The sequence below is a fragment of the Anas platyrhynchos genome, chromosome 1 (assembly GCF_047663525.1).
Source record: "Anas platyrhynchos isolate ZD024472 breed Pekin duck chromosome 1, IASCAAS_PekinDuck_T2T, whole genome shotgun sequence".
Lineage (NCBI taxonomy): Eukaryota > Metazoa > Chordata > Aves > Anseriformes > Anatidae > Anas > Anas platyrhynchos.
This window is the reverse complement of record NC_092587.1, coordinates 63575536-63603276: the sequence shown is the minus strand read 5'-3', so window position 1 is coordinate 63603276 and position 27741 is coordinate 63575536. Positions and strand designations below refer to the sequence as shown.

The window sequence follows — 27741 nt, the reverse complement described above, 5'->3', positions numbered from 1 at the left end:
CTCACCCAGACACAGACTGGTGTTTGACCCCAAAGCCCTGTAGATCCGATGTGCAGATCCATCCCCGTGCCCCCGGAGCAGCTCAGTCACGCCAGGGCTTTCGGAGATGCAGGAAGCCCAAGCATATGCTGCTGCCACAGCCAGCCGAAAATCAGCACAGAGCCTGCCGTGGCCTGATCAGCTGGTCACGGCTCCAAACAAGAAGCAAGAGCCTTGGGGCTACTTGGCTGTCATTAAAATGGTGTGGATGGAAGGAAAAGTCTAATTGACTGAACAACAGCCTGTGCCGTGTAATTAAACTAATTGTGGCTCTACCTGCATGGGTCAGAAGTGATTTGTGTGGCTGTTACGGCTCTGACAAATAAGAAGTGGGGCGGTGTGAAGGCTTTTTTTTTTTAACACGCGTTTCCACAAGTGGTTATGCTGTCTCATTTCAGGCAATTTTACGCCCTTGAAATTTTGGTTTCTGTCAAATTTGAGGAGACTGTTAATATTTCACACCGAAGCAGGGGAAAGCAGAAAGGTCACCGTTGTTAGCGGTTTCAGGCTGCAGCATTCCGAGCAGAGGTAATATATTTTCAGGGCTATTTTCTTATTTTCTGTGAAACTCTTCAAAAATGAGGTAAAGGACTGTTTCCAGAAGGCGTTGCAGCCTGGCTCTGCATCCGCTGGAGATCATGCCGTTGTTCCTATTGACCTGACCAGCAGAACACCAGGCCTTCTGTAGGACTCTGAGACTCAGGTCACTGCTTTGCTTCCAGGGATTTATGACCCCAGCTTTTAATGATTATTTTGAAAGCCTTAGCTTCAGTTTATGATGTGTTTGGAAGAAGCTGAATGAGAAACCTGCTGCACAGTCATGTTTTGACCTCAGACTTTTCGACCTTGTTTTCAAGGCCTTGCCGAGCACTGACCACCTCCAGCTGGTAACTCTGCTCTTATTGATTATCATTCTCAGTCCTTCGGGCTTTTTGCTGTGCCCAAAGCACTGTGTGCTTTTCAGAACAAATAATGTGACATGACAGAGAGCCGCTGCACCCACTCTGTTTTCTTCAGGCTGTCAGCACAGGGCAGAGGCTCATACTTGTGCTGGAGGAGACCACGTAGCCAAGTGGGCTGATGTATGATTGCCCTGGTAGGACCACTTCTCCAGTGTGTGAGCTCATGTCCCAACACAAGAGTCAAACACTGTGCCTGGGAGCAACCAATACCTGGATTTTTCCTGCTCAGAAGTGCATGTATGCACAGGAAAGGCATCCCGTGGCCAGGCTGCAGGACACACGTGGACCCTGCCACCATGGCTGTTGGGCAGATCTCAGGGGACACCACAGCTCTGCGGGGCATCAGACTGCTCTTCTCAGCACCTCTCAGTCCTGAACAAGGTTGCTTTTTAAGACTTCTGTGCTTTACTTGAGTATTGATGGTTGGAGAGATTCTGAGACACCTGAGAGCAGATGTATGGGAACCGGAGAGATGGTCATCCACAGCCTGGAGGCTTTCTGGAGATTTCTCAAGAGAGGTTACATGTCCTATTGCTCACCCCCCTCAATGAGTATCACCTGTGTGCTGTGGAGAGGGATGGGTGGAAAAGGACATGTCCCAAGGCTAAACGTCTCTCTGATGGACGTCTCTGACAGATCTCTCTCTGACAGATGAAAAATCTATCAGACTCGATTAAATCTTAAAGTGCAGGTGCAAAACCTGGCTTGGGAAGCTGGATACACTGTGAGAAACACTATCTCAAACTTCTCATGCTCCTGTACACTTTGCCTAATTATCCATCACTATAAGAGGCAGGACAGTAGGTAAGATGGACTGTCAGTGGGTACATTGCACTGTTTTTCTGCTAGGTCTCTTGGCTATGGAGAAACATCTATAAATCTAGTTAGAGTCTGGCAGAATTTATTCTTTCTGAGCTTTTGATGAAGGAAATCACTTCTCAGGTTAGAGGAAACTGCCAGTATGGTCTGCTGCCCCTCTAACATCCTAGCCCCAAGCATTTGAAATATGGATCTAGTTACAATATTGCTCCAGCACTGTGGCAGCAAGAACAGAGTGAAAGAGCACAGGAAGAGCAAGATTTAAGAGATATATATTTATCTCATATATATAAGATAACATATCTCATATATATAAGATAACATCTTACCTACTACTTTTTTTTTGTCTCAGGAAAAAAAAAAAAAAAAAAAAAGAGTCAAAATGGCTTCTGCTGAGCCTCATTTGTTATGTCTCCAGGCATAGCTAATTATCCTGACTTAGCCCAGCTCTGAATTCTTCCCAGGGGTTTTGGTGCTATTTCTTCTGTTTTGATTTATAAATTGTCTTTATTTTACCTTCCTCCTACATGCTCTGTATAATCTTTGTGCTCCCTGCCTCACTGAGGAGACGGGAGTTGGTGTGACAGTGCTATCACAAAGTGTAGGATGGGAAGAGGATCCATTAACTGAAGCCTTTGTGTCGGGTGTCCAGAAATGCTTTCTTCTGGTATCTGCGTCATGGGCTATTTGAAACTGTCTCTTCTCCCCAGGAGGCTTCTGTGTGCTGTCATTTACTGCTGGGCTTACCTGCAACCATCCTCAGGCTAAAGGAGTTGTGTGGCTCTGGGCTGGCTTTGAAGCTCTGAGGGCTTTGGCTTACAGCCTTTATTCTGCAGCAAGGAGTATTCTGGCTTCTCTGTTGACGTAGCAGAATAAATTATAGTTATTTTCTGGCTCAGCCATACTCTTTGCAATTGGCAGTTTTTCTAACCTCTGTGACAAATTCTGTGGAGGAAGGAAATCCATCTGCTGTAGTCGTGGGGCGTCACTTGTAGTAAGCAGGATCCGATGCTGCTGTTCAGCCTGGCTGGGAGGGTGTCTGTTCAGAAAGCTTTAGAAACTCTTATGAGTACTCTTTCGGGAGTACTCATAAGTATCCTGTGGGGCAAGTGGGTACTCTTTGCTTACTAGATGAGACTGGCAAGTATAAGTAGCTCAAGTAAGGCCAGCTTTGACTACTAGACTATGCCACCGCTTCATAGTATGGTTTTGTTTCCTGATAGACCCACCTGACATTTATTTCTGATCTGTGTATCTGGCAAGGTTTTTGTCAACAGACTTTTTCTGGGAGACTGTAGCACTGGCTACCGTGAATATATAATATTCACTTTTACGGAAAATGGCCTGGGTGAGAGCCAAGGCCATGTTGGCCCCAGGCCCCATCTGCTCTGGCCAAGGGCAGATGCCGAGGGGAAAGGAAACAACCAGGAGGAGGACAGAGCAGTGCTTCCCTGGAAGAGCCCCTCAGCCTCCAGCAGCTCGTAGCTCAGGGATTTCTCCATCTGAGGTGGTAGCTCCTCAGTTCTGGTGAAAATCCTGGTGGATTCTACTCATGAGCATCGCCTGATCATCATCTGGTGAGTGCAACATCACATGCGTCAGGGTGTAGAAGGAGGCACCGAAAAGACCAGGGATTTCCTTGCCAAGTATTGCAGTGATCATGGCTGAGTCGCTGCCACTTTGTGCAGCCCAAAACAGATCCCTCTGCCATGCTCCAAGGAGCTGGGGAGTGTGTAAGTGCTGAAAAGGCTGCTCTCTCCCTCAGCTGGGCATCTCTGCCCTGTCTGGGCCTCAAAAACCTGCATGGCTTCTGATTTGGCACGTAGGCCCTGGGCCCTGCTTAGACACCATGTTGGGGTGCACAGCACAGCTCCAAGGGCCTGCTTAGATGCCTTCGGGGTACTTCCACAAAGTACTCATGAAAATCCCTCTTTTAGGGCAATGAGTAGCAAAGCAGCACGTGTCCATAGTGGAGGTGTTGTTGCAAAGCTACATGGTTACAGCCATGCATGGGTGGCTGGGCCACACCATCTCAGGTGGCTCTGTGTACTCAGGTTTGGGTCCTGGACATGGGGGATGTGGTACTTCTGGTGTGCCCTTCTGTCCACTGTCTCCTGGACATGCCAGATATACTTCTCTGCCCAGACTGCTCACCCTGCTGGGGTGTCCCCACATGCACACTGGTCCCAGAGCTTTTCACAGAGCAAGTGTTGGGATGAGGAGGAGATGAGAGGCGAGGGGTGTGCTATATGCTGATAACAACCAGGTCTGAGCCCGTTGTTAGCAGTCTGTGTGACCATGGCTCCTCAGTAGAGCAAAATTTCCCTCCTGGTTGCCTCTGGTGAAAGCAGGGAGGCATGGCAAGGCTGTCCTGATGTGCATGAGCCTCACAGGTCCACCTCAGCCCAGTGAGGTTCTCCCTTGAGCCTGACACACTAACAGGGTAATTGTTGTTTTCCTTTCTCATCAGGAGATTTGCCCAGCACTTCCCATTTCATCCGAGCTTGGCCAGGATCAAGGCTGCCCTTTCTGCTCCTCCAGCCCCTGAGCAAGAGCAGCCATACATCTGAATCACCATGGGCAAGATGGACAACACCTCCGTGGAGCTGAGCTCTCCCTCCGAGGTGAAGCAGGCAGCCCTGGAGGAGTCAGAGCCCATCGCCCCCGAAGCTGTGAGCACCAAGAAGAAGAAGGAGATCCCAGACAGGGGTTCCTGGAAGGGGAGATTTGACTTCTTGCTGTCCTGCGTGGGCTATGCCATCGGGCTGGGCAATGTCTGGCGCTTCCCCTATCTCTGTGGCAAGAACGGAGGAGGTGAGAGAAACGCACAGCACCTGCACTCACCTCTGAGCAGCCTTGTCTCCTGGATGGGCTCTGGCTTGGTGTGGGTCTGTATAAATGGCTGGTGGGCATGTGGAAACAGCACTGGGTTAGAAATCAAGAGAGATGGGAGGTCAGCTCCCTCCTCAGTTACAGACTTTCTCCATGACCTGGATCAAGTCATTAAACACTCCTTTGTGTCTCAGCTTGCCTCTGTAAAATGGTGCTGCTCCTTCAGCCTCAGCATGGAGATGCTTTTGGGGGTGGGAATATGTGCTGCTTTGACATCCATAGAGCAGACAGCCTTTTCTTCTCCTCCCCCATGCCCATCTCTCTCAGTGTTTTTGCCTATTAGTAAAATATCCTTCCCTCCCTCCTTAACATGCTGCTCACCTCCTTGGGCCATTCCTCAGACTTCTCCACAAATCTGAACTCCTCCACCTCACCTTTCAGGCTGTACATATAATTATATCATCATGTTAGCCTTCCTATGTTGGTGTTGCTTCCTTCTTAGCTCTTGGTTGCCCGGAGTCCTCATCCCCAGGGTCATGTTTGTTTGTGCTGCTCTGAGGGTCTCCTCATTTATCTTCTCCTCACCTTTTTTCTTTTCATTTTGCCTCAAATTTTATTTTCAAAACCTGCTTCATCCTTGGTTCTCATGAATTCTCATGTCTCCAGCCCACCCCTGCTGTCCCTGGCATAGGGGGTGTAAGTGGACCTTCTCCTTCCCTCCTGGGAACCTTCAGTGGTCTGCCTGTGTAACTGCATGGCTTTTAGGGGAATCACGGCCCTTTCTCTGAAGCCTGTGAAGTGAGTCCCAGTGGGAGACCAAGCAGTTTTCCATTTTGAAAAGGTGATCTTGGTTTTAGTGTGTCATTTCATAGGGAGACACAAGTGAGTGGCTGAGCTGAATGAGGTTTGTGGGCATCAGCCAGATCTATGCAGGGGAGCCATGGTGCAGATTTCCTGTGTTTATCCATCCATGCTCTGGCACGAAGCTGTGGTGCCCACCCTTGTACAAAGCTAGCCCAGTCTTTGCCCTGTGATGGCTGCATGATCTCAAACACACCGTATCTATGCTGCCCGTCTCTTTGCATTTAAAGGTTGGGATGGTGATACCTATAATTAGGTGAGAGGTTTCTCTGAGCTAAAATCAATACAATTTATAAAGCCAGCTGAGATCCTAAGAGGGATGGTGCAGCAGAGGTGCGGACTGCTGTAATTAGTGCCAGCAAAGTGGGGTAACCTCTGACCTGGCAGCTGCAGGCATGCTGAGGGACCAGCCAGCTGCCAGCAAAAATGCCGTGAAACAGGGGAATCGGTACCTCTGCTCTCATGCCTTGCCTCACCTGCTGGGTTGTGTGGCTGGTGGTAGCCTGTGCTGCCTGTTCCTCCAGCTCCATCCTGCTCTGGCTGTGCCCACAGCTGGCAACAAGGAGCAGCGAGCAGCTGATGCCTGGAAGAGGCAGAAGTGACGCATACAGGCGTCACTGGTCCCCGGTGGGGAGCAGTGAGGAAGGGTCACGCTGCATCTGATGGCAAGCCAGTGGCCAGCACCTGGGCACAGCTCCAGCAGAGCAGACAGAGGGTAGGATGCTAATTGTGGCGTCCTGCATGCGTGCTGTGCAGGGCACAGGCTGCTTCCATCGCACACAGGACAATAGGACTGGATGGAAATGTCATCTTACTGCCATCACGTTGTATCAGCTCGTGGCTGATTTGCTCTGCATTGTAAATGGGAATGTAATTAGGGGATATTCACCCTGGGTATGGCAGCCCCATACAAGCCCCATCCTCTGCACGGAGCAGGCTTCATCCAGAGAGATGCCCGGGCTCCCTGCTGGCTCTGCGCGCAGGTGGATGAGCCCAGCGATGACTAATGCTCAGCTCCATGCAGTCCTTCTGATGTCAAAAGGATTTTACTGGACTCTAAATCGACTCTAAATGTGGCTCAGTAGGTACTAAAAATTGTCTATGAGATCCTGAGCTTGAATAACTTGAGAGAGGAACGTTTCTTTAAATAAGCATCATGCACTTCTCATTTACACTTTGAGATGCCAAGAAAAGGCACATAACAGCTTGTAATGCTCAACTTCTGATTCGTGGGCAGTGTTCACTGGCTTAGAGATTAATTGTTATTCCTTGCTGTATGGCATTAGGAGCTGGAGACTGCAGATAGATGTGGGGCTGCATAGTGAGGCACCGGCATGCAGATTTGAGGTAAAAATTTCCAGACTGATTTCCCCTCTGGCCGTACAGCCCCTTGTGGGTGTTATCAGTGCCTGCTGGGGAACCTGGCCCTGCAGAGTAGCACTGTTGCCAACTGCCCTCAGTTCAAGTCTGCAGTCTGGCTTGTAGATTTTCCCCAATTCTAGAGGATTTTTGGTCAAGCCAGGATAACTGACCTGGGTCCAAAAGTTTGTCTGTTTCTGTTTGCTTGGTTGGTTTGTTGGTTTGGTTTATTTTCTCTCTCAGTAGTCTAATAAAACCTTTTACAAATCTTCCTGGCCTGCTGCAGATGAAAAATGCAGGACCAGGCAGTGGCCAAATTCTATTAGCTGCTTGCACAGAAGTGATCCAGGCACTGTGTCCACTGATAAGCTCAGTCCCCAAGCTCTACAACGGCACCAAGGCAGCATCCACAGACTGGCTTCTTGCGGAGCTCCTGGGGCTGGACCTGTCCCACGGGTAGGATGCTGTGTGGGCAGCGCTCCTCCTGCTGCCACGCTCAAAGCTGTTGGCTCCTCCTCGCCAGGCTGCTGCTGGAGCCGAGAGCCTGTGCTTGCACGCCAGCTTGCAGTTCAGGCTGAGGGACATCGAGCTGCTGGCCTGCAGCGTTTCCTCCCCACCACCCGCTGCCAGCTCTGCTTGCACAGTGGCCCCTGCCGAGTCCCACGCCGGGTGCTGGCACCCGGCTCTCCCAGCTGGGCTCGGCTCCTCGCTTGGCACGCAGGAGACCTCAGCTGGGTGCCCCCGGGCCAGCGGCCACGAAATCCTTGCTGCTTTGCTGCCCTCGGAGAGCAGCTGAGGGAGCCCGGCTCTGCCAGGTGCAAGCTGGGCTGCAGCTCTGCAGGTGGCTGTGCTGGCTGGCTCCATGTCTGCTCTCCCGATAACACCTGCAGAAGAAGACATGGGCTGACGGCTCAGCCCTCCAGCTGGTGCAGGCATCAGTGCCACCCTGGAGACAGCCAGCTGCTGCCGTGCTCTGTGTCCTACTGCTATCTTCTGCAAGACTTTGTCCTCCTCAGGGACAATGCACAATGCACAAGGAAGCTGGAAAGTGAGTTTTGTGCCAGGTCCTAGAAGTCAGGATGACCTGCACATGTACACCCTTCAAATCACATGGCGAAGCTCACCTATTTGATTTGCTCTTCTAATATCAGGGTGCAAGTAATATCTCTGTTGGATGGCTGCACTGCCTCCCTTCTAGTGACAAGATGATTTCCAAAAGGATTCGTAGAGAGGAATAATGTTTTCACCAGTGACTTCAAGGGTAAAACCTAGGAGACGGGTGGTGAGGTATACAGGGCTGATAGAAGAGCAAATACAGGCTTAGCCATAGTTTTCTTAAGAGACTGAAACAGCTGCAAACAAAGAAAACGGTGGTCAATGCCAGATATTCCTGTGCCCTTTTCCTCAAGGCGTAAAATTGTGTGGCACTGCAAGACAGAAAACACCCACAAGAACAAGTCACCAATGTCAGTACCTGGGCATTTGGGTTCGTTGTCACATTGAGCTTAGCAACACCCCAAAATCTATCAACTAAGTGAGACAGGCATCATCTAGCTATGATGTATGTATATATGTATACATGAGATACAAATACCCACAGTGGTATGAGTACACAAGCAGAAGGCAGTGGTGCTCTCAGTGGGAGACTTTCCAAACTCACCAACACCCGCTGTTGCCTCTGAGCAAGTCTGCTCATCATCGTGTAGGTGCTGCTGGAGAAACTGCAGCTGGAGGCATTTACTTCTCAATAAAATGGGGAGCCACCTGATAACGCTTCTCCTTCTTTCAGGGGCATTCCTGATTCCCTATTTCCTGACACTGGTGTTTGCTGGGATTCCCCTCTTCCTGCTGGAAACTGCTCTCGGCCAGTATACCTCTGTGGGCGGACTGGGGGTCTGGAAATTAGCACCCATGTTTAAAGGTACTGTACTGTAAGTGTGGAGGGGATGGCACATGGCTACAGAAAAAAAGTCCTCTAATGGTATGGGAAATAAATCCCTGGGGAGCTGGGGTGGGATGCCAGGTCAGCAGGGTTTTTTCCACCTATATTTATCAGGCTGTCCTTGACCCTGAAGCCTGGAGACACTAACATCACCGTGCAGTCAAGCAGTCCTGTGTGGTGACAGAGCTCTTCAAGAGCAGCAAGGACTTGATGGAGGGGCTCTGGCTGCAGAAGACCTGCCCCTACCCTCCCCATGTGGGCTCGCTTTAGTTGCCTGGGAAGGCTGTAGGTAGAGTTCGTGGACCCGCTGCCACATCTGGAGTCACAGCCTTCTGGAAGGGAATGACAATTTAGAAATGCCTTGGATGTAGGAAGGAGAGGTTCTGCTGGGGAAGTGGCCAGATCTTGTTTTTGTGGAGTTCTGTCCCTAAAGTATCTCTAGCATACTGAAATTTTCACCCAATGGAAATGAGTGGGTGAGAAATATAAGGGAATAAGCCTCCCTTGCTGACCAGTTCACTTGAAGGCACAGTGTATATTTTTCTGGCTCTGCCACAAAGCTTGTTGTAGTGCCCAGGAGCTCAGCTGGGCACCAGAAACCTGGACTGATGCTGTTCTCTGCCTTCTGTCCCAGGAGTGGGCCTGGCAGCTGTGGTTCTCTCCTTCTGGCTGAACATCTACTACATTGTCATCATCGCCTGGTCTCTCTACTATCTCTTCAACTCTTTCACTGCGGTGAGTCACGGGCATTTCTGTGCTGTGGTGTTGGATGTGCAGTCCTTACTCGCTGTTTTACCAGGAAGGGTTGCTCATGCCATGAAACACACGCTAGCTCCTTGTAGTGTGTGCAAAGAGACTTTCTCAGCATCCTGCTGGACCCTTCATGTAGAGGTTCCTCAGCCTAGAGGCAGCCCTGCAGTGCCTATCACTGATCACTGCCCACCAGTGAGGATGGTCCTCTGGAGGGGATGGTCCTATCCATGCTCTGCAAGCTGTTCCCTACTCACACTGGTCTTTAAAACCCACCCTTTGTCTCTGTTGTATGTCTAGAGCTATGTGAAACCAAGAGCTGCACATTCCCCAGCTGGGTATTGTTACAACTTGTTCTCATTATGTGGGATTTATCTAAGGTCCTGACCTTAATTAGTCCTCATTTACACTTGCCTTGATAAATTAAATCCCCAGAATTTCTTCTGCTTGGAACATGATTCAGAAAGCATTTAGTCATGGGGTTGTGACTGTCCCTTAACAGGTACTTCAGGATTGTGGTATATGGTGGGCTCCTCTCCTGCAGCAGGGTATTTTGCTGTGTGAGGTTCCCATGTTAACACTCCGTGTTAATTTCTGGGTTTCTGAGTGATTTTTTCTGGCCTAGCAGCTGGGAAGAACTCCATTAACTCTCTGAGCAACCCACAGCCTTAAAGACATCAAGTCTATGGTTCAAATGGGATGATTTTCATTTAAACATAAGCCTGAACTGCTGTTATGAAGGTTGTGCAACCACTTGCACTTTTTGTTTGATCAAAAGATTTCACATACCTCTTAACACTTTAGCTAAAATGTTCTGTCTGACATTCCCAGCTGTACTTATGCCACCTTTACTCACTGTAGGGTGCTGGGTCCTGAACAAAACTCTCAGCAGTGGATGACTGGTACACCCTCATGGGATTCCCGAATGAACAAAAAGCTGGGCAGGATGCATCTCAGGATGTGTCCTTGGCTTGTTGAGGTGTCACAGACCTGGCTGGTGACAGCGTCAGTGTCTCCACAGGCAGCCCCAGGTGTCTGCTTTCACCTGAGATGCTTCTCAACATGCCAATTGCAAAGCTAGGCTGATGCATGACCCCTGCCCCTCCTACATTTGACTAGGAGCATTTGGAAGCTGAACGAGGGGCCCAGCTTGCCTTGTGCAGCTTCTGTCCTCTGAGATCCAGAGGAAATAGAGCAGCAAACAAGTCCCCCCTGCCCACCCCTCCTGGAAGAGCTGTGCAGCATCTCTGTCATGCAAACCACTTGGTTGAAGGGCTGCTGCGTGGCTCTGCTTACAGGCACTGGTGCAAGAAAGCACTTGAAACACAGATCATATTCTTTAATGGGGTCTGCATTCATGGATGGATAGGAATGGACACAGACGTATTCCCAAAGGCTTTGTTGAGCTAGAGCCCGAGGTCTAATCGACAAAGGGAAATCATCCAGAATAGCCCTTCTGCATCCATCTACGTGCTGTGGACGTGCCTGCTCTGTGCTGGGGAAATGAGGCTGCTGCACGTGGGGATGTGTCTGAGCTGCTCAAGCTGGGCTCCCTTAGCCACGGCACTACGTGGCAAGGGCACGCTGCCCTGTGTGCTCATACAGCCCATGCTGCTGCAGCCCCAGAGCTGATTGCATCCAACCTGCAGCGGTGTGCTGCCGTCACGCTGCTGCCCACGGTGTAAACATATCCCAAGAACCCCTCTGCACCGCTTGAAATCAGGGGAGGGGACAGCACGAAATAACTACTGCGCTTCACATTTGCTCCCGAGCTTATGCTGCAACAGTTTATTCATACAGACAAGCCCTCAGCCCCCAGTTCTCAATGCCACGTTGCTTTTTACACATTGGAGCCTGGTATAAGTAGGAGATAAGGAACAAAACAAGAGTTTATCCTTTGTGCAGTAAATTCCAACCTCTTGTTGTGTGAAAATAGCCAAAAGCTGAAGTGATTATAAACACAATATCTGCTGGTAGCTATTTTAATTAGTAGCTATTAATTACCAACTGTTAATTGGAAATTGCTTCCTATCCAGGGAATCGCTGCATTTTATTAGAGCTATGACATTGCCCTAATCATGTCTTGATATTATTTCCTGGAAAAGCCAGCGTCACACTTCATTGTTATTCTGGAAAACCATTTAGTGCCTTGGGCTGCACGGCTCCTGCCCATCCGGATGAACCACCCATCCTCTTTGAAATAAATAAATAATTAATAATGGGCTTGCAGTTTGAAAGAAGGCAGATGTGGTGCTAACTGTGTGCATGCTCCCCAGGACCTGCCGTGGCAGAGCTGCGGGAACGCCTGGAACACCGACCGCTGCTTCTCCAACTACTCCCTGGAGGACACCACCAACCTCACCAGCGCCGTCACCGAGTTCTGGGAGTACGTCCACAGCTGCCTACACCAGGTTTCTCCCCCACCGTGGCCGTCCTGCCCGCTGGGGCTGCTGCCCTCCCTGTAAAATCCTGGCCCTGGAGAGCCAGCCCTCGGCTGGGGTGGGCATGGACATGGGGTGTGATGCGTAGTCAGATAAATAGGGAGGGTAATGGCCTCCCTGCATCTGTTCTCCTTCCCTTAGTCCCTCACAATGGGCTTCAGGTTCTCCTAGGGGTTTGCAGGCCTTTGAGCACACCTGCACCTGGCCCTTCTCTCTCTAGCCACCTCTGGGATCTCCCACCCCTCTGTCCCCGAGGACTGGGCCTCCCCTTAACGCAACCTCTCCCACCCCTAGGAGGAACATGCACCAGATGTCTGCGGGCCTGGGGGAGCCCGGCTCCATCCGCTGGCCCCTGGCCGGCACGCTGGCCCTGGCCTGGCTGCTGGTCTACTTCTCCATCTGGAAGGGCGTGGAGTGGACGGGCAAGGTACGTGTGGTTTGGCACCGTCGCAATGTCCTCCAGCCTCAATTTACGCTGAGTGCCTATAACTACGGTTACGGTGTTTCACGGCAGAATCACAGTAGATGCTATTAAATTCTTGACATTTACCTTACACGGCTGTAAAAAATTGCTACCGTGTTCATGGGAACTTTCAGTCTAAGCATAGAGAATAACTGTTCCCTGCAAAGTCACAGGTCTGAGCATTCAGTCTCTTTGAAGGTTTGGGAAAGAAATTTTCAGAGCTGACTTATGCTACCCACCTCAGGACAGTTCAGGAAGGTGAGGTCAGTTCTAGGCTCCCCCTTTTTGAAAATCGGGGTCTCTTAAAATGCTGTGGGCTGAAAAACACTCACTGCCTGGTTTGAAAATTTCTCTGCTGCCCTTTAGTTATTGGTGGGAGACTTACAGATGAGAAGCATATGGTTATTCACTGAGCAGCATTTCAGCCCAGCACAGCGGAGAGGTAATTGCTTAGTTTAGTGAAACGGTGATGATGAGATACTGAGGTGTGTTATTTAGAGCACAGCGTGTTGTAAAGGGACGGCATTATGGAAGGAATAATCTAGAGGGAAGATCAGAAAGAAGCACTTCAGGGGTAGGTCACCTCCACTGCTGGTTCCTGTGGGGGATCTCGGATGGGGTTTTGCTACACGGCCGCAGCAGAGCCCCATTGACTGCTGTTATGTGTTGATGGATGGCACGTGCTTGTTATTCTCTGAAACACTGCTGAAAAGAAAGCCAAGATGGCCAGTGTTACTTGATGCATTGGACTGGAGGAACACCAGCTTTAGCTCTGCAAAACAAGGATGCAGTGACTTAAAGGGATTACTTCTGTGAACTAAATTTATCCCTCTGCAATTCCCTTGACTTTGGGCAATCCATCCAGAATTTCGCCTGCTACTTTTGCGATTAATACGTCCTTGTATGTCATTGGCAGAGAGGAACAGACAGAAATGTTACTTGCATGGGAGTGGGAGATGGAAAACACAGGGAATCTGTTGGACAATCTCTTCTCTGGGGGCTGTGCGGGCTGCTCTCCCATGCACGGGGACCCTGTCCCCCCTCACAGTGGGACACAGTGGCCACAAAGCCACCATGGGTAGGAAGAGGAATGGCTGATGGCCTCTCTCCCACTGTGTCTACCGCAGGTGGTGTATTTCTCAGCCACCTACCCCTACTTCATGCTGTTCATCCTCTTCTTCCGGGGAGTCACACTGCCAGGGGCCAAGGAGGGCATCCTCTTCTACCTCACGCCTGACTTCAGAAAGCTCTCCGACTCTGAGGTTGGTAGCCTGGCTGTATGTTGGGAGCTCTGACATCCCAGCTATCTCCCTGTTAGTGTTCCCTGGGATCTTCCTTTGAATAATTTAAGAAAGAATTGAAAACTAAATGGAATTGAAAATGAAATGGAAGAGCTGCCCCATTGAAGTTGCCACAACCCTCACAGGTTGAGGCAAAACTCAGGTCCTTAATGGGTGGAAAATGAGTGCCGCAGATGTGTTGTAATTAAATGATATTTAAGTGAGAAATTACCACAACAAAGGGGCCTCCTCTCTGCACCAGGAGTGCCTCATTTCCCTGATCACCCTGGGCTGGTGATTTGGCCCTGCTCTGGTGTTCCCAGGGAGAGGATGCCATGGTGGCACTTGTGTTGGGAGCTCAGAAGTAGCACAAACACAGCAGGGGCACACAACAGCACTTCTTGGAAGTGTTAGATGGCGAGTGATGGCGAGCTGGATGGCCAAGCCACCAACCCTGATGTCTGGAATTGGCCTCCTCGGTGGCCCTGCATGGAGCTGCTTGCAGCATGGAGGCTGGGCCATGCTACCTGGAGGTTGGGTGGTGGTGGGCCTCACACACCCAGCTGGCCACACAGGGCAGGACAGGCTCAATGCTGTCTCTTCCTCCACAGGTCTGGATGGATGCGGCCACGCAGATCTTCTTCTCCTATGGCCTGGGGCTGGGGTCCCTGATCGCACTGGGGAGCTACAACACTTTCCACAACAACGTCTACAGGTCTGTTGGGTTCTCCTGTGTCCCTGTGTGGTGGGCGCAGAGAAACATTGCAGCCACCGTCACACGGCCACCAAAACCCCTCTGCCCCGAGTGTCTGTGGGGATGGAGGGGTCACAGTGAGTCTGGGAGCCCAACCCCTGTGTCACCACGCAGCTGAGGGGCACGCTGCCACCTCCCCAGGGGAAAGGCTTCGTCTTCTGCTTGCCCACCCTTTGCTTCTTGCCTCTCTGGTAGGGTCTTGCAGCTGGTTTCTTCTATTCTCTTTTGCAGAGACTCCATTATTGTCTGCTGTATAAACTCCACAACAAGCATATTTGCTGGATTTGTTATTTTCTCTATTGTTGGCTTCATGTCACACATCACGAAGAAGTCGATCTCAGAGCTGGCCTCCTCAGGTAAGCAGACACAGCAGCACTGCCAATAAGGCTCAGGCTGTGTTTCCATCCCTCCTCCTCCAAAATCCCCTCTTTGGGCTTGCATTTTTCTGTTTTGATACTTGGGGGGGTGTCCCTGAGTTAAAATGGAGAAGAATCAGATCTTAATATTTTCCTGGGAAACCTTTATGCATTGTGTATGTACAGAGGGCCGGGTCTTTCTCTGTCATCGGTGTAATGACACCACTTTTATTGGTGCAACCAACACCACTTCACACATGGGATGCTCCTGTCTTGTCCACAAGCCAAGCGTGCAACCCTCTTTGCGTGTCCTCCCACCAAGATTGGCCCAAGGCACCTGTGGCTGTCATTTATTGCACACCAATTCCTGCTGCCAGGGGCATCCCTGTCGGCTTTTAATGTTCACCTCCTTTCAGTGGTGAAGATTTATGTGCTTTTGCTACAGTGAAATATTTAGGCTGTTTGCTTTCTGAAACCTTCCTTGGAGAATAGATGGCTCCTCACACATTGCCTGTGTTCTCAGCAGATGTGATCAAAACTTGGAGTCCCTTTTCCATGTGAAATTTAAAAATTGTAATCTCAGAATATTTTTTTAACCTAGATGGGACTCTGTCTTTTTGCCCAAAGACATATTTTGAAATTGCTGTCTTCTCAGAGAAAGCTTTAATCTCAAGCAACAGCATTTTGTGATGGGAGAGAGAAAAAAAAAATATATCAGGAAATTACATCCAGCTCTGAATTTCATTCTGTTTATTTTTTTTCTAGCAAAGTACTCCAGCTCCATTTGGTAGCAGTAATTTGATGACTTTCTTTCTGGCAGGAGAAGAAAAGGCAAAGCATTTCTGCAGTCATTGCTGCTTCCCCTTCCCACCACTGTTCACCCCATGGGGTTGGTGTGTCACGGGTGAAGGCTCAGGTTGTTCTAGCTCCTGTCTCAAATTCCCGCACTCCTTGGCTGCCATCACTGACTCTCTCTCACTCTTGCTTGTCACGCAGACTTTCTACCGAATGCTTTATAAACATGGGCTCATCTTTCTTTTCACTGCTGCAGGCCCTGGACTGGCTTTCCTCGCCTACCCACAAGTGGTCACACAGCTACCCCTGTCCCCACTCTGGTCCATCCTCTTCTTCTCTATGTTGATGATGCTGGGCCTGGACAGTCAGGTGAGACAACCCTGGGCCAAAGCGGGGTGAGGTACAAAGATATTTTCGGATGTGGTGGTGGTTCTCCCTTCTGCACCTTGGGTCAGTGATGAGTAGCTAGTTGATGAATAGCGTCATTGATGCTATTTCATTTTGTGTCCACGTGATAACAGTTTGTGGTTCTTGCCATTCTTGGTATTTAGTGAGAAGCTAATTTTGTGTGCTTTGGATTTCCTTACCATGTCATGGAGCACTGTGACCAAACTGCATTTCTGGTGAGGTACTGCCAAGAAAAAGCCACTACTTTGGCTTACTTTTTTTTTTTCTTTTCTTTCTTTTTTTTTTTTTCTGGTAGTTCAGCAAATAAGTAGCTACCCATGCGAAGTAACCCCTTAGGGGTGGGATGTGCACTAAAACCAAAGGCTCCTTCAAAAGAGTGTGTTTGGTCTGCCACATCCTCTCCTGTGCCTGCATGGTCTTTCCTTTGCAGTGCAAACCACTGGCACAAAATGGATGCTGTCCCGGATTACATGTAGCCGTCATAAACCTGAGTCTAGTTCAGAATCAGACATATTCCTGAAATGTCACGACTGGTTTCCAAGAAAATCTGATCAGCCAGACCTAGTTTTCAATTATGGCACACTCCCATAAACACATCATGAAGCTCACAGCTGCATGACCACAGACATTATTTGGCAAATAATTTCAAATAATGACTAAATGTTCCAAAAGAAGCTCCATTTACAGAAAAAAAAATAAAATTGCTCTCCATGGATTATTCACTCAGCTCTAGTAAATAGTTCGAGACATGACAATAAGCCCTCAAAGCACAGCGTGGAATTTATTTGCTGCATTTGCTTCTCAAATACCACTTGAAATTCTCCAAGTCCCCTCCGCCAGCTGGTCTCAGAGGGCAGGCAGTCTGTGGGGGGCTATCGCTGCCTGGAGGAGGAGCAGGGAGGGGAGAAAGCATCAAACAGAGAACAGGCTATTAAAAAAGTGCAGATAAATAGATGGGGAGAAGCCTTCCCTGTGCATGCTGGAGCTCTGAGTCGATCAAACGTGTGATTTAGAGAGTGGCAGCCTGTGCATCTAAACCAAATAACATGCACGGGCTTCAATAAGAGCTGCAATCGCACATATGTTTTGAAGCATCTATTAAAAGAAAAAAAAAAGGTGGGTGGAGGTGTGCCCGTGCCCACGAGCTCAGCAGAGAGCATTCTGCAGATGCTGCCCAGCTCCAGCTGCCTCCCTGCCGTCGTGCTCCTCTCCTCCGCAGCGCGATGAGCGGAGCCGTGACCTACATTGGGGCACATGCGCCTCCCAACCGTGCCCCCAGTTGCTGCTCATGGTCCTTCGTGTTTGCTCTGCCTCTGATCTACCCTGGCTTCAGCTCTCTTGCATCTTGCATAACATGTTAATGCTTTCTTTTAACCTACCAGTTTCCAGGTCAGGCGTTTTCTCCCCAAGGGAGCTAGCAAGCCTTTTGACTACACGCCCGTGTCTGTCCCATGTGAGGCCGCCTCTCGCAGGTTATCCGTGAGGATTTGCTGCTGAGAGCAGCCAGACCCATGCTCAGGCTCCCCGCTGCACAGCTGGCAGCTGTGGTTATACCACCCCCAGGCCCTGGTCCTGCCCGGGTCGGGAGACTCCTTCTGGCTGGCACGGCCGAGGGGGACTAGCAAGTCTGGGGTTAAGTGTGTGGGCTGGGAGTTTCGGACAGGGAACCAAGGTCTGGGATTTGAGCCTCCTTCAACCCCTGTAGCTGCATCACCTCCCAAGCCTGAGGCAATCTTCAGTGAATGGTATGAAGGTCACTGCCTCTTTCATGCCCAGAAAAAAACAACGTACCACCATTTGGTTCCCCATTTAGTCTATCTAGCTGGACACCGCTGACATCCACGCTCTCCTCTTGGTCCCAACCTCTCTGCCTTGCCTGGTGCCAGGCTGCCCAGCGCTGGCCACGCAGCCACGTGGAAGGAATGGCTTTCGACAGGGTTGTTTTTGTCACCCTGGTGCTTCACACCGTGGTACAGCTCAGTCCTGACTCTTCCAGACAGCGAGCCGGGTGGGATGGGGATGCAGAGCTGGCTGTCAATGAGTATAAAGGCAGCTTAACCCCTGCCCGAAAGGCAAAGGATGCTTTAATAGCACTTGTGTCCAACACAAAAGGCTTAGTTCATTATATTTTTGAGTCAAAGCAATGGAGCTTAGGCTCTCTGGGGTGCAGCCTTCCACGCTACAGCGTGTAGAGATAAAACCCTGGGTAGAAACATTGCTCTTTGCCTCGTTCTGTGCCCCAGAACCAACAGGACGTGAGCTCTTCCACCGTCCATGCCCAGCAGCAGGCATGACTCAGACACCCAGCTTTTCTCCACGGATTTTTTCTAGTGCTATGCTGCTCTTTTTAGGCTGTGCATCTCTACCCCTACCTCCACTGATTATTTTTTTTCTTCTTGTCTCAAATATAAATCTAGATTCTTCCTGTTCAATCTTCCAGATTCAATCTCCCTGCTCAAACCTAAATCTAGAAATGCCCCCTTCTTTCTAGAGCACTCTCCCAGAGACAGAGAAGTCCCTGACACCTGAGAGCAATGAAAGCTCTGTCATTGTCACTGGCTTATGAACTTACTGAGGGTGACCAGGGGAATGGTCTTGTAAGCTTCCCAGCATTTTTGCTACAGCTGTGATGTGCTCTCTGGGGCAGTGGTGGGTGGCCCTCGAGAGGTCGGGGAGGAAAAAGGAAGCTTTCCATGGGTGGCGGAAGGTGGAGATATTTCCCAGCTAATTTTAGGCATTTAAGCTCAGTCCTTTTAATTCTCCTCTATGTTCAGTGAAAGGGTAGAGACACTTTCAGAAGATCGTGAAAATCAACGTTGTGCAGAGCCTTCTCTTCTAGTGTCTAGAGATGACACTCGAGGAAATGAGGCTCTCAGCACTGAGGCTAAATGGAGGTGGGGGTGTTGTCAGGCTCAGATACTCACAGACATGTCCTTGGTGTATATCTTTCACCACAGTTCTGCACCGTGGAGGGATTCATTACAGCCCTGATGGATGAATATCCTCACGTCCTGAGAGCCAGGAAGAAGGTCTTCATTGCGATAGTCTGCTTCATCTCTTATCTCATTGGATTCTCCAACATCACCCAGGTACAGACAGCTTGTACCTCTGCACTTTTCCAGGCACCTTTGCATATCACGGTAGCATCAAAAGCTTTGGGAGAAGTGACAGCACTCATAGGAGCCATCCTAGTGCTGAACAAATGGGCTTACCATGACTGTCGTGTCTCAGGTGACTTAGGATGCCTCTGTAATTGTCACCACCATCTAAAGCAGAGAAAAATAAGAAATCCTAGTGAATCCCCGTTTTTCTCCTCACCACTGGCCATGCCAGAACAAGCTGGCTAATTGTCTGCAAGAGCACATCGGTTTTTCTTCTGGGAACCCAATTCCAGTGGAAACATTGCAGTGCTCACTCTGCTGTCCAAGGAAATTATCATTGAAGCCAGCAGTTGTAAACAGTAGCAATCCAAGCAGCTGGCTGATATTGTCAAGCATAATCTATAACTAAACTCCTTGACCCTGGCTTTGTCTCCTCAGGGTGGCATTTATGTCTTCAAGCTCTTTGATTACTACTCAGCCAGCGGCATGTGTCTTCTCTTTCTTGTCTTCTTTGAGACCATCTCAATTTCTTGGTGTTACGGTAAGCACAAAAGAGCATGTTTCTTTCTTGTCTCCACGGGCACACACAGTGAGATTTTTCAAAAGCGTCCCACGGTGAAGCCAATGAAATATTTGCAACTGAAAACAGCTCAGGCAGATAACTCCAGAAAATCAGGAGCAGGAGGCTGTCATCTCACTTCCCCAGGCCACCACAAAGACCTCTGCACAAGCTGGCAGATGCCTAGGGTCCTGCCCTCTGTTCCCTCCTGAGGGCACCAGGACCATGAAAGCTGCTAGGATGAATCCGTGTTTGTGTCCTCATGTCCTGACTCCTCCAGATAATGATTCTCATGCATTGTCACCCTCTCCCTGTGGCTGGCCTTTGCTCTGTCATGAGAAGAGGTGATGACCATGGCACTGAGGTGGGATGGTTTTCTCCAAGAGTCATTTCTTCTTGTAGGTGTGAACAGATTTTACAGGAACATTGAAGAAATGATTGGCTACAAACCTTGCATCTGGTGGAAGATCTGCTGGGCCTTCTTCACTCCTCTTGTCTGCCTGGTAAGAACAGAAGGAACCTATCTGCAGGAGTGGGTCCAGATGGGCCTCTTAGTTTGGATGGGCTATAGGGGAAACACTGTGCTCTTAATCCACTATAGGTCTGTCCATAACTGCAAGGTGCTTGGTAGGCTTATCTGAGATGGGCGACGTAATACAAGACCCTCTTTCACCCTTTCTGCTGGAAATCATGAATAAGAAAAGATCCAGAGTGATTGTTTTAATCTGAATTATGCTATCAGTTCTTCTTTCTGAGATGCCAAGAGATAAGCAAATAATGTACTGTTTTTAGAAGCTGTTACTGGTACTGGAGAAGGTTCTCAGCTGCTGCAGCTTCTGCCTCAGTGCCTAATAGGCTTGTCAGAGCTCAAGACACCAGCAAATACAGTATAGCAGACTGTGGAGCAGTTTTGCCTTTGCTGGTTCCCACATTTCCAGCAGGAGTAGTACAAGGAATGGCATGAGAAGGTCAGTGACAGGGAGCTGAGGCCAGTTAGTAACCAAGTTCCTGACTCGGTTAGGAACTGCTTACAGGGGCACTGCTTATCCGAGCAGTCTGGTGGAGAAGAAAACCAGGGTTATTCCAGTTCCAGCATTTTCTGTAGGATAACTGGGGAGAAATTATATAAAATTAAGAGGTGATGGGCTGAAAGCATCTGAAATAGTTTAAGGAGCTGCTGGATTTCTGTAATACCGCTGTGAGCTAAGAGGATGATGAAGGAAAAAGATGAACAGATGGCCTCTGATTTTGCACACCCTCACCTGCGATGGCTGGTGCTCTTTTCCCAGGGTGTGTTCTTCTTCAGCGTGGTGGAAATGACCCCTCTGACACTGGGAAAATACGTCTATCCTGCGTGGGGGCAAGGCATTGGCTGGCTCATGGCTCTGTCCTCCATGGTGCTGATTCCAGGTTACATGCTGTACTGCTTCTTCACCTCAACAGGGAGTCTCCGGCAGGTATGAATGGCTTTGCCTCTCCTCTTCTGCTTTCTGCTTAGAGTTAAGCCTCCTGCTGAACCGACCCAAGGAGAGCCAAGCAGAGACTGCTCTGACAAAGGCTGTTGAGCCAGAGCTTTTTAGTTGGGTGCTGCAGGAGCCCTGAGCATCCCCTTTTCCAGGAGGGCTCAGATCAGCCCCAAGTCACAGACTAGCCTCTGGCTATGTGGGCTGGCTGGAGAGGAGTTCCCAGCACAGCTGGGCACTGGAGCCCTGGAGGAGATTGAAAAAATAAAAATAAAATAAAAACCCTTGAAATTTACTAACCTAGAAAAATCCCAGTTCCCACCAGTCCCCGGACATGAGCATGGCTACCTGGCACTTCTCAGCAGAGAAATCAGCATCCTCCAAGCACAGAGCTTGAAATAACTCAGGGCTAAGACCTGCTAATACGGAGACATACAGTGCTCGTTTGATATGTGCTGTGCAAATGGCAGCCAGTGAATGAGGGGGTAAGAAGCAAGGCAGACTTTTATATGGGAACTAAAATACCTGCAACTCTTCAATCTTGTTTAAAACTTCGTTGTGTGTGTGTGTGTGATTTGAGCAAGGTTTTTATATAGCGGTGAATCATGAGTCTCTGTATGTCCTACCTAGTGATTGCTGTTAAGATCTCAATTACAGTGTTGACCCTCAGTCTTGCGAGCACCGTGCACCACGTCCCCGGCTCGGTGCACAAGAAATCTCTGCAGGGGTGCTGCTGATTTATGACTTCCACAGCTCAGCGGCAGCAGCCAGCAGATGCCACCTAAACCCCTTGAGTTTACTTCGTGGATGACGTATCTTGAATAATGTTTAATGTGGAAATGTTTGGGCTGGATTCACTGGGCTGAGGTCAGCCTCAGGCTCCCTACCTCTGAGGTCAGGTGGATTTGATTCTTCTTCCTCCCAGCTCTCTGTTTGGATGGGCTCTGGTGCAGGAACTGCGTGGGTTTGATGTCTCAGATCTGTTTTCCATTTCTGGCCTCTCATCTGAGGTCATTTTTTGGTTCTTGCCATTGGGCTTGAGGCCAGCCTTGAGGTTCCCACAGGACTCGAGCCACTCAGGTGATTTTGGGTCAGTGCAATTCCAATAGAAGATCCTTTCTCAGATTTTTAGAGGGCTCCTTACCACGTTGTAGTAAGAGCTGGAAAGGGGGGGAAAAGGAAGGGTGCAGATACAGATATGTTTTTAATCCCGTTCCCAGCAAGGATGGGGATAATATGTCTTGGGGTCTGGGGGAGCCCACGCCGACCTGTGCCCCCCAGGAGTAGCTCCACTTCTGACCACGGGCTTGTGCTCCCCGGTGCCCATAGATCCAGCAATAAGCAGCAGATGGCAGCAGGAAGAAAGCAGGCTTTAGTGTGCGTGCGTGCGTGTGTGTCGGAGAGACAGGGAGAATTTTTGGCCTCTTATATGCGCAGATCCTGGATTAGTTTGTAATAGAGCTGAAGCTGGAGGGAAATTAGATGCCAATGCTGAATAAAGTGGTTATGACAGACAGGGAAGATTACAAGTCATTTTGATCCTACTGAGCATGAATGCGAGGGGGGAAAAAAAAGACCATGAATGGCAGAAGCAGCTCAGTGAACATTTCAGGGACTTCACCCAGCAACAGCCTCTTCAGCTGTGTTGGAGAGTAGGAGCTTGTTTCCCTTTGCTGGAAAGAGCCTCTTCCTGACTTAGCGAAGCCTATTCAGGTCAGGCTCGATCCTCCTCTGCCTTCTCTTTGGCAATTTGAAGCATCAGTCCCTCCCTGACAGGCAAAAGTGATTCATTTGCTTTCATCACTCCTGATGCTCAGTCCACACGCCTCCAGTAATGACTTGCCCCTCCGTATCTTCCTGGGTTCTTGCTTCTTTTTACTTTGCTCTGCAGTTTCCATTTGATCAGTTTTAGGGTGACGGGAATCACTGCTGGCGCTGAGGTTTGTGCAGGGGGACGGGTCTGATCTGCATCAGAGGCACGGACCGTGACCTTGTCAGCATGCTGCAGCTAGCTAATAATGTTCCATAATAAACCCTAGCTGCAAAAAATAGGGGAACTCGGAAAATGGGTCTGCTCTGAAGTCTGTGACATTACAGCTCTCTCCTGTTCCTGCTTGCAGCGGGTACTGCCTGCTAGCAGCGTGCCCGTGTTGTAAAGCTGCTCCCTGCATTTCAGGTAAAAGCAGGCACTGCTGTGCTCTGCACAGCACCAAAGCTGCAGGAGCAACCCCTGCCACGTGCACTGTCCCCTCGCGCTGTCACTGGGGCCACCACGAGGCTGGTGATGGGGGTCCCAGCCCTCAGCTGCTGCTGTCTCAGCATCTGATGAGTTCTCTCTGCTTGTTCTGCAGCGTTTGCAGCAGATGACACAGCCCCAGCCCGAGGTGCAGGTGCAGGAGAACGGCCTCCAGCCGAAGACGTCCTTGAACGGGAGGGTCTCGGATGCTGCCGTCTAGGAGGAGAGCTGGAGCTCCTCGCCCTGCCCCGTAGCTGCCCGCGCCACGCCGTCCCTCCAGCTCCTCCAGCACAGCCCGCTGTCCCCAGCTCTCTGGTGGCTTTCCAGGAGGAGAAAGGACCTGGTGGAGGAGCCCCTTGCTTCTCTTCCCCCCCTCCTGGCTGCCCATGGCTCTGCGCGAGGTGCCACCAGGGCGCTGTGCGGTGACCGTCCTCATCGTGCAACATCCTGGCCCACCTGGAGAGAGGCGATGTTCTAGAGAGCTTGGACTGATCGCCCGCCACTTCTCTCTTCTCCATCTTGCCTTTCTGCATGATCCCACACTGAGCGTCCTGTAGCACGCAGCTGTGCTGCCACCCCAGCAAGCCACCAGGTTCAAATCCCAGATGATCATCAAGTGATGTAGCATAAAGCAACTCTAGCAAACACATTGTTGGAGGGGATGTGGCAGGACAAGCAATTCCAGTGAGGGGCCCAGCATGCCGATAGCTATAGGACACCACCCCAAAATTGGAGAAGGAATCAGGAGAGGCTGTGCTGCCCACAGGTGCCATATCTCAGCCCTGCATGTCCCTAGGTGTTGCCACCCCACCCATCGGGCTGTCCCCATGAGCCAGAGCTGAGCACAGAGGCAGCCTTTCTCTCCTGGAGCGCCCTGCCCTTTGCAGCTGCATGCAGTGGCCACCCCATGACCCTACAATACAGTTAGGAGGGCTCTTTGCTGGGTGTTTGCCCTGTTTCCTATGCTGACCGTGTTCTGCTCTGTGTGGAGGCCAGTGGTCTGCTGGGCCATGGTGCAGATCTGCCCCCAGGCTGGGACAGGGCGATTCCTGCCAAGCACCCTCCTTGGCTACGTCCCCGGGTCAGAGGCAGCAAGATGCAGGGTTGTGCCCATGGGTAGCGTGGCTTCTACCTGTTTTGGGAGATGGCATCACCAAAACCCTGGGCTGTGGAAGACAGGAGCTCCTGGTAGGATGCAGCCAGCAGTAGGCTCCCCCATGGAGCGGTGCTGACTTCCCCTGGGGAGCGCCTGCACAGGCAGCACACCCAGCACCAGGCTGGGAATTGCTGGAGCTGCTGCAACACCTCGGAGCTCTGGCTCCCCAGGCGAGGCGGTGGGAGCAGCACGCTGAGTGCATGGCCCTCATCAGGCCTTGGGGGAGTTTTATGCAGCCTCCAGCAACAGGAGCTGAGAGCAGGCCCCATCCCGCATCTCATCATTAGGGTATTTGTGTCCAAAAAATCACAGCTGAGAGAGAGACACCAGGGAGCTCTGGGTGTACACGCTGGGTCTCATAAAGCTGAAAGCCAAAAACTAGGATTTCATAGTTCAGCACAATTAATCTCAGGTAGTTACAGACATGTCATCTTTCCCTGCCCTGTGATTTCAGGCACTCATGTATCTGACATTTTCTATTCCAGTTTCACCTGTCTTTATAAACTGGGTGATGAAGGAGCCCAGAGTCTTCTCAAATCCTTTGAGAGGGGCATCTGTGTTGAGAACAGACATTACTCTGATCTTTGCAGCCATGACCTTTACTAGAAACCTGCTTTTACTTATGCATCCTCATCACTCCCTCCCCTTAAACACAGTGTGGGGGCTTCCAACTCGGGTAATGGGCAGGAGTCAATGCTTGGGTGAGATCCTAAAACCATGGAAGATCTCGGCTGTACAAGGGCTGTACATCCAGGCTGGTGTGGAAGGAAGGGCCCAGAGAAGAAGGCCAGTTCCCAGTAAGGGCTGCTCCGTGCCATCCACCAGCAGCTACTGGTGGCCACCTCCCTGCTCCTTCTGCCCCCAGCAGGTCCTGGGGCAGATCCTGCTCCCCTGCTCCTGCTCCTGCCTGCAGCTCTCCTGCCTCTCCTCTGCCCCGCAGCTCCCCAGCACCTGCCGGTGCCTCCCGCCCGCCGCAGGCGGCCGCTTACCCTAATCCGCCGTGAAACCTCTTAATTTTAAGGAGCTATTTAGGGAGCTGTGCTCAAATCCCTTCAAAATCCTCTTTTTCCCAAGGGCTGTGAGAAATAAAAATGAACGCCGTGCCCCCACCCTTTGCTGCAGCAGCGGGAGCTGAGGGGTGATGCAGAAGGCAGGATGGCTCCGATGCTGCCCGAGTGCCACATCCCCCAGCGACACGGGCACAATCCTCTCCCCATTAAATAACGAGTTGGGTGCAGTTGTGCTGTGCAGGGAAAAACGAGGCCATTTGGGACGAGCAACCTTCCTGCATCGTTGAAGTGGTGCTTGTGGGCAGCACCTGGGCTCTCTGGCTTGGTTCCCCCCATCCAGAGCAACCCCACAGCTGCTGGCTGTCCCCGCCGTGCCCCTGGGACAGAGGTAGGAAGGGGGCAGGGGGTGGCATTGCAGCACCCCCATTGCAGCACTGCCGTGGCAGCGCGCCGAGGGCAGTGCTGGCTCCTGCCCAGCCCCTGTCCATCATCCCCACGGTGCCATCAGCCAGGAAGTATCCGTGTCTGGAGACGCTCAGGAGAGGTTAGTGCTCCCGCACCGATACCTGCCGGCCGTGACACTGATGGAGATGTCTCCTGACAGCCCGGCCCACTGCCAAGAAAGCGGCACCAGCCTCACCAGGGCCTCAGGGACCAGCCCCAGACGCTGTGCTCACTGCCGGCCAGCCACGGGGTGAAACCACAGCACCTCTCAGGTGGTATCTGTCCCCTCCGTGGCCCCTGGGGACCAGCAGCCCTCGTCCCCGCTGTCACAGCCTGGCGTGTGTCACCACCATGTCCCCAGCCCTGTCCCCGGGTCGCCACCTGCCCAGCCTGCAGCACCGACACTTGGATGTGTTCTTGAAGTGGTTTTGGTCCCGCAGGAGGGAGAGAAAGGGAGCTGGCATCTCCGTCCCCTGACTGCGCTTGCTGTCAATGAAGGGATTAGGAATTATAATCCACGATTTGCATTTTAAAGCGGCTTTTCAGCTCTGCGTGGGGAACTTCAGCCTGGTGCTGCCGGGGAGCTCGGTGGCAGAGCCCCAGCCACAGCAGCACAGACCCTGCGGCAGCGTCCCTGGGGCTCCCCATGGCAGGAGCTGCTCCTGGGACGCCGAGTCCCAAATTGCACCATCCCCAAGCATCCTGTGGGCCCTGGGCAGCTCCTACCCCACACCTCTAGCATCCCAAGCCCTTACGAGGCACTGTGTGCTTCCTTTCCTTGTGCTTTCCCCCCTGCTCATTCCTTGAACTGTGTTTGTGGCAGACCTACGTGAAATGTCTTTTTCCCTCTGCGTCTCTGCTGCCTTTCCCTCTGCTAATTACCACAGCAGTGCCTCTTCTAGGGCAAGCTGACAGATGGCCGGGGGTTTATCTTTGAACAAGCTATTTAATAAGAGCTCCTGCTTTTCCCTTGCACATTTCTTTTTTGGCCACATGTCCTGAGCTGCTGGACGGGGTGTGCTTTCCACTGGGGATGCCAGAAGATGTGATGGCCAAGGTCAGAGCCCAGGGGATGTTTTCTTTTTCTTTCCCTTTTAAAGGGAAGATAATCCTGCCTGGGCCCGTGTGGCCCTCTCCCTGCAAAAAGGCAGAGGTGAGAAGTGTCTGAAACACTGGGGCAGGTCCTAGCTGCACAGAAAGCTGATGCGAGTGCTGAAACCAGCACACTGCCTGCTTGTCCTGGCAGAAATCTGGCTGGCAGGGACCAACCCGTGCTCCTGCTTGTGCTGCCATCACCTGCACGGCCCCACCCGTGCCCCCCATGCCATTGCAAATTTCTGTTTTGCAATGAACTTGTTGCTGTTTGGGAGGATCTGCCCTTCATGAGCAGGAAGGCCCAGGGACACAGGACTCTTGTTTTCAAGAAGTCACCGATGTCTGTGCCATGCTGCCAGAAGGCAAGGCTGGAGCATGGGTGATGCACAAAACCAGATCCTACTCTATGTGTTTGAGAATAAGCCCAGCTCATGGATTGTAAGCTTTAAGGCAAAAAAAAAAACAACCACACAACTCCTCAGCCAGTTTGTAACCTCAGTTGCTCTCATTAGCTGTAGGAAAGATGCTTCAAGACCACCAAATGTTTGGGCTCGTGGTAACCCTGCTGCCACCACGCTGCTCCCTCAGGGCTCCACTGTTTGTGTGGGCTTGGGAC

The 27741-nt window shown here is 51.0% G+C and overlaps 1 protein-coding gene across 1 annotated transcript; it reads left to right on the top strand.

Annotated features, from left to right (window-relative positions):
• The first annotated feature begins 4323 nt into the window (after window positions 1–4323).
• Window positions 4324–25978, top strand: LOC101794982 (sodium- and chloride-dependent GABA transporter 1). The gene is made up of 14 exons (XM_021266813.4): window positions 4324–4634; window positions 8662–8793; window positions 9449–9549; window positions 11841–11950; window positions 12300–12432; window positions 13596–13730; window positions 14360–14463; window positions 14734–14858; window positions 15910–16022; window positions 19019–19150; window positions 19601–19703; window positions 20124–20224; window positions 21011–21178; window positions 23536–25978. The coding sequence occupies exons 1-14, from the start codon at window positions 4397–4399 to the stop codon at window positions 23638–23640; spliced, it is 1800 nt and encodes a 599-aa protein (XP_021122488.3). The 5' UTR covers window positions 4324–4396; the 3' UTR covers window positions 23641–25978.
• The last annotated feature ends 1763 nt before the right edge of the window (window positions 25979–27741 follow it).

What these genes read in the sequence shown, in the direction of transcription:
- LOC101794982 (XM_021266813.4), top strand. Translation starts at nt 4,397, where the DNA reads ATGGGCAAGATGGACAACACCTCCGTGGAGCTGAGCTCTCCCTCCGAG. An exon ending in CTGTGGCAAGAACGGAGGAG is followed by an intron (nt 4,635 to 8,661) that starts GTGAGAGAAACG and finishes TCCTTCTTTCAG; the next exon opens with GGGCATTCCTGATTCCCTAT. An exon ending in CTCAATTTCTTGGTGTTACG is followed by an intron (nt 19,704 to 20,123) that starts GTAAGCACAAAA and finishes TTCTTCTTGTAG; the next exon opens with GTGTGAACAGATTTTACAGG.